The 9404-nt window shown below is 48.0% G+C and overlaps 1 protein-coding gene across 7 annotated transcripts in view; it reads left to right on the top strand.

The window, feature by feature from the left end:
• Positions 1-296: 296 nt before the first annotated feature.
• Positions 297-9404, top strand: part of ANKS6 (ankyrin repeat and sterile alpha motif domain containing 6) — a 42170-nt gene continuing 33062 nt past the window's right edge. For 6 of the 7 annotated variants that reach the window (XR_004418411.2, XR_004418410.2, XM_033064103.2 and 3 more), the window contains exons 1-3: positions 658-1041; positions 4394-4893; positions 7220-7264. Coding sequence is in view for 5 of the 7 variants with exons in the window: in XM_033064103.2 (XP_032919994.1) it covers positions 683-1041; positions 4394-4893; positions 7220-7264 (904 nt within the window). In the remaining 2 variants the exon portion in view is untranslated. Of the gene's footprint in view, positions 434-657; positions 1042-4393; positions 4894-7219; positions 7265-9404 lie in introns of those variants that run through there. The other variant, XM_033064151.2, reaches the window with a different exon arrangement.

The raw sequence follows: 9404 nt of genomic DNA, 5'->3' as shown, positions 1-9404 counted from the left end.
AGTTTATGCACAAAGATTTTAAACTGAAGGACTAATCAGCGCTGTCAAGAGATGGGAGATGGGTGTTTGTAGGGTAAAAAACTGAACTTGTATCTCATTGAAGGGAGAGAGCGCTTTGGAGCTAAAGGAGATACAAAGTAGGATGGTGCCAGTACGTGAAGTATGTAAACGGAGTGGGGCTGACAGAGGGACCGCGCCGGGCTGTAGGAAGTCGCGTCGTGAAGCAAGAAAAAGGGATTGTTGTGTCAGGTGAGAAGGAATAAGCCCATAGCGAAGGCCTACTGCCATGACCCCGGGCAGAAGGACACGTAATGCGGAGACACTTAATTGTGCGGCAGTCAGTAACGGAGCGCGAAACGGCTGCAGCCCGGAGGGCAGAGAGCCCTGGCGGAGGGGGCAGGAGCCGAGAGGACACGGGCGCTGGCTGGGCGAGGTGAGGGGGCACTGCTGTGGCAGGAGAGGCGCCGAGACCCCCGGCCCAGGCTGGGATAACCCTCGCCGGCCCCGAGGAGCGCGGCCCAGCCGGCTCCCCCTTCCCGCCGTGCGAGAGCGGCCGGGGCACTGCGGCCGCCCTGGGCCGGCCTCCTCCTGCCGGCCGAGTCCCCTCCTCCCCGCTGCCTTCCCGGCGGCGGCGGGGGCGGTCGCGGGCGGCCGAGCCGCTCGGGGCCCGGCAGCGCTGCCCATGGGGGAGTGCGGGGTGCCCCCCCAGGTCCTGCTCTTCCTCCGCGCCTGCGAGCAGGGCGACTGCGAGACCGCCCGACGCCTCTTGGGGCTGCCCGGCGGCGGCAGCAGCCCCGCCGACCCGGCGGCCCCCTCCTCGTCGTGCGGCCCCGAGGAGACGGCGGCGGAGCCCCGCGGCGAAGCGCCGTCCCCGCCGACCCCCGGCGTGCCCGTGGACTGCACGGACGAGGCCGGCAACACGGGGCTGCAGTTCGCCGCGGCGGGGGGCCACGAGCAGCTGGTGCGGTTCCTGCTGCGGAAGGGCGCCTCGGTGCAGAGCAGGAACCACTACGGATGGAGCCCCCTCATGCAAGCGGCCCGGTACGGGGAGAAGGGAGGGAGGGCGCAGGGCCGAGTGGGGGTCTCCGACCGCCAGCCCGCCTCGTCGTCGGCCTAGTCGGCGGCAGCCCCGGGGCGGGGAAGGGAGGGAGGGCCGCCGAGGCTCTGCCTTCCCCGCCCCCGGGCTGCCGCGGGCGCTCGGATCTCTCGCCCTCCGAAGCGCGGTGCCCGAGCCGAGGGAGGGCGCCGGGGGGCGCTGGGCGGGTCGGCGTGGGAGAGAGGGCGGGCGCCATGTTGGAGGCCGCGCTCGGTCGTCGGCGATGGAGCCCGGAGTTGTCCCGGGGGGATCGGGGTGCTCCCCTGTTCCCGTCCCTGGGCGTGGGTGAGCAGGGGCAGTGCAGAGTTGGCTGAGTGTTGTCCTGGGGCATTAGGAACTCTTCACGTTAAGAATGTAGTGTTTGAAGCATGCTATTTCTTGGTTAAGCCTATGCAAAACTGGCGATAACATGAACACAAAACATTGCTCTCCTCTGTGACAACAGAGGCACGTAGCCATTTTCAATATTTTTGTTTTTTGCGGTTTTTTTGGTGGGTGTTTTTTGGGTTTTTTTGGTTTTTTGGTATGTGTATGTCTTACTTGCTGTACGCTATGTCTGACATTAAACATACCGAAGTGAACAGAAACAATTAATTTCACTTGACTTCCCCATGTTTGCTTGCTGGAGGACAGGGAAAATCATGGCTGAAGGTTTTTAATGACAAAACAGTTGTTTTCTGCATGGGTGATGCTGTCCTTAGCATAACCCTCTGCTGGGATGTGGGAGGTTCCCGTGTTGCTAGTGCTGGTGTTTGTGCTCCTCTTTGTTCCTACAAGCACACCTTGGCTCACAGGCGTGTTTTGCAGGCTTGGAGGGCATTGCTGTCCTATAATAACACAATCAAGAGAAGAAATGGTTTTTGTTTTTCTGGTGGTGTTTTGTTTGGTTTTTTTGTTTTGTTTTTTTAATTCATAACATTAAAATACTTGGATTCTTGGAAAAAGAATCTGCTTCAAAGTCAACATTTCTCCTTTCAATTAATGGCCATAGAAAGTTCCCAAAGAATGAGTCACACAGCTGCTTTCCCAGTAAGAACAAGGAAGACAAGGTTCAACAATTTGGTTATTTTATGAAGGTTTAAAAAAAAGGGAAAAAGTTGCAGTAACAGTTTTAGATTTTTTTTCCTCCTTAATGAAAACCATATGTTCATTCCTTGAAAACAATAAAGTCGGATGACTATAACCCTCTCACTGATTTCAAGAAATTACTGGCTGACATTTGAGAAGTACTGTATATATTGTTGAAAAGAGTAAAATAGAAGAGCGTGGTTCTCTTTTCTTTTTAATGGATAACCAGAAAGGAAACACAGTGTTTGTATAAAGGTAGGCTTCAGACTTATGTAGCTGTTTAATTTTCTGTGATTAGCTCTATTGCGATTGGACAGGAGGTAGCATGTATGCATAAATTTAACTGTGTGCAAGTGTACCCCTGACTGTGTATTGCTTTGGGGATCCCCAGGTTCACAAGGTAACAAACTCACTCTTTACATTCTATCTGAGTGAGTTTGGGGTTGTTCTGGCTGCCTGCTTGTGTCAACTTATGCACTGGGTATCCCCAGTTATCAGGAAGGAATATATGACTGTAAGCCAGCTCAAGCACCTTACTTTCTTAAAATTGATTTTGTGGTTGCTCAGTTTTGGTGCTTAGTGTTGGGCTGAACTATGTAGATGCTTCTCCCATGCTGGTCTGTCTAACTGAGGAGCAGATTACAGTAATTTCACGAATACAAGCCGCACCATTTTGACTAAAATTTTGCTCCCACACTGGAAATGCGGCTTATACTCAGGAGCGGCTAATATGTGAATAATTTTCTGACATTTACAACCCCAGAAGTGCCAGCCAGGGTGCCAAGCCGAGCACCTGCCAGTAAAAAACAGGATTTCGCGATTGTTACAAATTGGTTACTGTGCTGCGCGGTGGGTGGGGCTAGCTCAGCACCGGCAGCGCGGGGCGGGGAGGGAGGCAGGAGAGCTCCCTCCTTCAGGCGGGGGAGAGGCAGGGGGCTCTGTGCTGACATCCCCACGGCTCGGGGAGGAGGCGGGGGCTCCGTGCTGCCATCCCCGCGGCCCGTGGGGTAAGCAGGGGGCTCCTGCCCCCGCCTACCGCGGCAGGAGCAGGCAGGCTCCGCCCCCGCCCTCCGCCGCCGCAGCAGGAGCAGGGGGTGCTCCGTGCCTGCCCGCCGCGGGAGCGGGGGTGCTCTGTCCCCGCCTGCCACGGCGGGGCAGCGCCGGGCCGGGGCGAGCGAGCACAGTGGCAGCGGCGGCCGGCCCCGAGCGGCCCCACCGAGCTGGGCCACCTGGCCCCATCAGCAGCCCCGAATGAGCCGAACCTGCACAGCCTTAGCTGAGCCAGTAAACCCCCGCCATGCCACCGTTCTGTTACTATTTGGCAACTTTGTTGCACGCGGGTCCTCGCTGCAAACGACAGAGCGGCTTATGCTCAGGTGCGGCTTATTTATGGACAAAAACCGAAATATTTGCCAACACCCAGAGATGCGGCTTATACTCAGTGCGGCTTGTATTCGTGAAATTACTGTACTTTGCATTGATTGTTTTAGGGAAAGCCATTCACGTGGCCAGCTGTCCCACTCTGCTGGTAAGCCATTTCTCTAAAAATCACCTCTGGTCCCCTTGGTATTGAGGGAAGTTCAGCTAACTTTACAACAGTGATGACCACTCACTGTGTTCTTCCCTGAGCTTCATGGGCACGCCTGTATTCACTTCTTCAATTGTGGGAGTTCGTTGATGATTCACAACTGGAAAACAAGGGATAATGCACGTGTAAAAGACTCTCCAGTTGAAAAAATGGTCTTTTTTTCCTTAGCACTGACTCTCTGCTGGTTTTACTCTAATTGTTCAATAGCAATGAGGGTACTTAATAAAGATCCCTGGGAACAAACTGGCTTTGATCTGTTAATGTGAAATAAGAGGAAATAAACTGTGGAAATAAGAGGATGAAAGTGACAGTCTGATTCATGGAACTTATGAGCTGGTGCCCTGCAGCAGAAAATGAAGCTGACACTTTGCTGCTTTGAGCAGACCATCCTCTTCAATAGGTGCCTGCTTTATGGGCATGATTACTGGGTACATGTGGAATGGTTTAGTTTACAGTCCTCAGCTGATGATTGCTATCCTCCAGCAAGGTGCCCATTGTCACATTGAGAGATGTGTCTGTGATCTCTCACAGTGTGTATATTAGTCAATAAGCAAATTTGGTAACAAAGGTTTCTAGGTTCAGGGCATGTTGGTTTTTGCAATCCAAAATGTTAATTCTGCTCTGTATCTCTTTCTCCCAAGGTTTGGACATCTAAGTGTGGCCCACATCTTGCTGGAGAATGGCGCTGATCTCAATGCACAGAACAAGTTAGGAGCCAGTGTCCTCACAATGGCCTCCAGAGGTGGTCACGTCAGCATGGTGAAATTGTTGTTGGAATCTGGAGCTTTTGTGGATAATTACGACCATTTTAGCACAAATGTACTTAACAGCAGCAGAGATGACCTCCCTGATATCACTCCACTGATGGCAGCTGCTCAGCATGGACATGAGGCAGTGGTGCATCTGTTGCTAGACTGGGGAGCTGATTGTAACTACACTCTAAAGACAATGGGCTGGAGTCCTTTAATGCTGGCAGCTGTTAGTGGAAAGGTGAGCTTGGCACAGCAGCTCATGGAGAAAGGTGCCAATCCTGATCACTTGAATGTACTACATAAAACACCTTTTGAAATCTCTGTTGGCTTCAAACACAAAGACATGAAGGACTATTTGGAGTCTCTTACAACGATCAGGCCTCAGGCAGGTATGGAATGTTATTTTTTTGTTTTACTTTCTTGCAGTCAGATTGTGTATTTAGAAATTGAGGAGCATATTTTGTATGGGCATGATGTTCTTTGTAATTTGCTGCTGGATTTTGAAAATGTTGGAGTAGGCACACCTACTTCAGCCAAGGTATGAGTGCCCAACTTCAGCAGATTTTTTCTGTGTTAGCAGGATAAGATTCCTATCTGCATGTGGCTGTTTTGGGGACACTTTCCAAGGTATTTATGCAAACCAGCACTGGGAACTCTTAACAAGAGGGTTTGGAAGAGTGGATTTTCCAGCTTCAGACTGCTTGCTATAAAACATAAGGATGTGGCTAGCTCTAGAAAGACCATTTCCCACTGCCATATGGACATGTCCTAAACTGTTGTCTACATTTGGTGTCATTCCTGCAGGTCAAACTTCCCTTGTACTTGAAGAAATAAGAACAAAAATCATACATGTGTTTCTGCTGTAGAGAAGGTGTTAACTCAGATATTGTCTTATAGGTTAAGTTGGAACTTTAGAGCTTTCATACAGCCATGCTGCCATGCAGAACTGATTCATTCTAGATGTTTGTTCCTGACCAGTCTCTTGAGGAAGACATCAGTTGGCTACAGTACGCAAAACTGGAGATCCATGGGATTCCCTGGTGTCCATATGTTTGTATGTACAGATGTGCAGGCAGAGGTGGCCTCATGGATGTTGAAAATCTTTTGTGGTCGTATGACTTAAAGTATTGAAGGACTCTGTTAAGTGAAGAGACTGGACTTGCTTTAAAGCAGATTAATGTTTGTAACATGTGCTGAGGGAGAATTTCCATGAGCAGGAGGGTAGTAACTCATTTGGGCAGAGAGGGGAGTAAAAACATTAGTCTTCCACACAAATTTCTGCATTGGTTTTTGACCATGCTTCAGTCTCCTCCTAGTGCTGGAATCCTGAATATTCTGTGAAGGAGAAAGATCATTTCTGTAGTATGGAAGACAGGAAAAAAAGAACTTTTCTTCTGATCCATTGCCATAGATTGGGCAAATTACCTCCTAGGAGAAAACTGCTCTCTTCCCACAACTGTTCTCAGTAGCAAATTCAGAACTACCTGGGGTGGCTTGAGTGTTATCTGCCTTCTGTCCCTGTCCTTACTTAGGCTTACCCAGATGGCAGTCTTCCTTCTGGCATCTTCTCATGTCTCTTGCTCCCTGAAGCTGCCTCTCTTCCAGGGTTTTCACATGCCTGGTCCTTTCCTAAACTAGTCTTTTGAAATCTGTTTTACAGTGGTGAGCACATACACACAGTTTCTTCTATAAGAGCAGTTTCTGAGTCAGGAGAAAATGCAGGGCCCATCACTCTCTTTTCTGGTCTTAAAATAAGAGTTTCTTGGAGTATTTTGGGCTTTTCAGTGATTGCTTTTGTTCAGCATATTAATTTCACTTCCTTTGGAGTCAATCTGTGAACATAAACCTTTTCTGTATTTCATAAAAATGCCAGAATTGGGCTCACAAAATCAGTATCTCCTTGTTTTCCATAAAATTTTGTTGCCCCATTGATTCTGTAGTAATAATTTATAATAATTTGGAAGATAGAGGAAAGTATTTTCTGGCATGAGTGGAAGGTGAAAAATACCTCACTATTTTTCCCTCATCTTATATAATGTCAGAAGATTCAAAGCACTGTTAAGCCATGTAAAAAGAATGATTCTCCACTCAAAATATTACAATTTGTAATAATTACAGTTCTTATTATGGGGATGGTTATTGGGGAGATGAAGAATATTAATTCACAAATAGCAAACTGTGTAGTTAAATTGACACTATTATTTTTGTGACCTTTACAAATTAACCTGGAAATACTCAAGAGGAAATAAAATTGGAACAGCTTGTAAAACTCTTTTTGAGTCATCTTTTAAAATAATCCCATACTATTTGAGTATGAGTATGTTGTGAATTCTACCAGATCACAAAATCACACCATAGTTCTTTAGTGGGTATTTTAGATTTCCAGGCAGGGAACAAAAGAGTTTCCAAATACAATTTCCTGATGGAGAATGGAAATTTAAAAGCCTGTGCTGGTGCCTTATTATAGTTTCTAGCTTTAGCTCTGCACAGAGAACCATCCAGGTGAGTCATTCTTCCTAAAGGTAATAAAGAAGTTGCCAATACTTTCTTTGTTCTTATTAAATGTATGCCTAAACATATGTTTTATAGTACTTTTTAATTTTTGAATAGTTTTTTCCCATAAAAAAATCTAATAGATTTCTTTTATTTTTTTGATTGCTTTTAGAAATACTTTTTTTTTTTGATTGTTAATAGAAATGTTTATATTTCTTTCAGATGCAGAAAAGAGGCAACCTGATATCTTTCATGCTTTGAAACTGGGTAAATACTGCCATTATTCTCCCACCCTGTCTAGTTTTGCTAACTTCAGAGCATGTCTGTTGGCTAGCATGGGAAACATGATTTTTCTGTTCCCATTCTTCACATGCGAACTACCAAAACATCTTCCTGGGAAAGCTTAAAGTCTGTTAGATTTTTAGAGTGATCATGTGCCCTTTTTGTACTCCTGTGATTTTTGAGGTTTACAGATGTTAGTGCTTGGTCAGAAGAGGTATCATAGGAGGGGCCAAATGAATACTGGTCAGCACACTGGGTTTTGGCTTTTTTACTTGGCTATGGATGACAGCGCTGGTAAAAAAGCAGCTCATTAAGTTAAGGAGTGTCCAGGGTTCAAAGTAAATTCTGGTGTCTCCGTAGGTTCCAGGGTTTCTGTTTAACAAAGTCTATGCTCTGGGTCTGTGTAAAAAAACCACCAGCTGTCTTTTACCAAACTGGAACATAAAAAAAGTAGTTCTGTGCTTTTCTATCATTCCTGTTCCAAGAAATTAGGTGAGTGGCATTGTTAGTGTGAGTTTCAGTGAGTGCATTCAAGTGGCTGCAAAGTTTGTCTGGGATTCTGACTGACTTCTAAGGAAAATGTTCATGCCTGTTGAAAGCAGCCTATGCCATGAAGAAGTTTACCATCTGAAGAGTTTTTTTAAAGGTGAACATTTTTCCATTTACATGGCAGTTGACAGTTTGATTGTTCTTACCCTGTTCCTGTGGTGGTACACACAGTCACAGAGATTTGTTTTTCCTTTATCTTCTGCCCTGCTTTTGCCTACCATAGGACATCAAAAAAATACTGGATGTAGGTGAGCTTAAACTCTCTCTTTAAGGTAATCTTGACTACCTTATATGCTTTTTAAAAGTGGTCCTGCTTCAAGATTTATAAAAAAACCCTACAACCTTGTTCAAATATGTTCGGTAACATATTTCATGCTGCTTTTCCTAATCTAGACAAGAACTCAAGTGACTACCAGCACCTGTATGTGAAACCTGAAAATTTTAAAGAACTAATGACAACATTGTAAAGAGGCTAATGACAACAACTTTACTCTTGAGGAATGAGTAGGGAAGTTTTGTATTGGAGGCGTACAGTAATTTCACAACTATAAGGTGCACCCTTTTGACTAAAATTTTCCCCCAAACCCGGAAGTGTGCCTTATAGTCCGGTGCGCCTTATATAGTGGACAAAGTTGCGAAATTCGCAAACCTGGAAGCGTGAGCCACAATGGGGGGGAGGTGCCGCGGGAGCACCGAGTCGTGAGGGGGGGCGGGAGTGGGCGGCCACGGCCAGCAGGAGCTGCGCAGGGAGGGAGGGAGCTGCCCCGGCCCTGGCTCCGGCACGGGGAGGGCACCTGGGGCTGCATTTAAAGGCTACGCCAGTCTGTGAAAAATGTTTGTGAACTGCCAGTAATGCGTTGCTTTGTTGCACACGGCTCAGCTCCTCGCTGCAAAAAAAAGTGCGAGCTGTGAGCCCAGCCCGAGGGAGGGCAGGAGCGGGCAGCCCCTGGCCAGCGACGTCCGCGCGGGCTGAGAGGGACTGCCCAGCCCCTGACCAGCGGCAGCCGCACAGGGAGAGAGGGGGTGGGCAGCCCCCAGCCAGCAGGAACCACACAGGGAGAGAGGGAGCAGGCAGCGCTGCGCCACCCCGAGCCGCGGACGGTCCCGAGCCACCCTGAACCGCAGCAACCCTGAGGTGTGAGCCATGGCCACCCTGAACTGCGGCAACCATGAGCCCTGCCTTGCCAGCCGGGGGCGGGCGGGAGTGTTAGGCCCCGCACATGGGGAGGGCGCTTGGAGCTGTGTTTAAAGGCCACACCAATCTGTTAAAATGTTTCCAATTTGAGCACATGCCAATAAACTCCACTGTTGTGGGATTCCGTTACTAATTAGTTACTTTGTGGCACACAGCGCAGCTCTTCGCGGCAAAAAAAAAAATGCACCTTATAGTCTGGGTGCGCCTTATATGATCTACAAAGTTGCAAAATTTGCTGACTCACGGGGGTGTGCCTTATAGTCTGGTGCGCCTTATGGTCATGAAATTACTTTAATTCAAATACTGGAGGCAGAAAAAAAAATTCATTTGGAATATAAGAAGGTTGAGCGCTGAAATAAACTCCTTGGGAGGTTGTGGAAT

The sequence above is a fragment of the Catharus ustulatus genome, chromosome 1, assembly GCF_009819885.2.
Source record: "Catharus ustulatus isolate bCatUst1 chromosome 1, bCatUst1.pri.v2, whole genome shotgun sequence".
Taxonomy (NCBI): Eukaryota; Metazoa; Chordata; class Aves; order Passeriformes; family Turdidae; genus Catharus; species Catharus ustulatus.
This window is presented reverse-complemented; position numbering and strand designations above follow the sequence as displayed.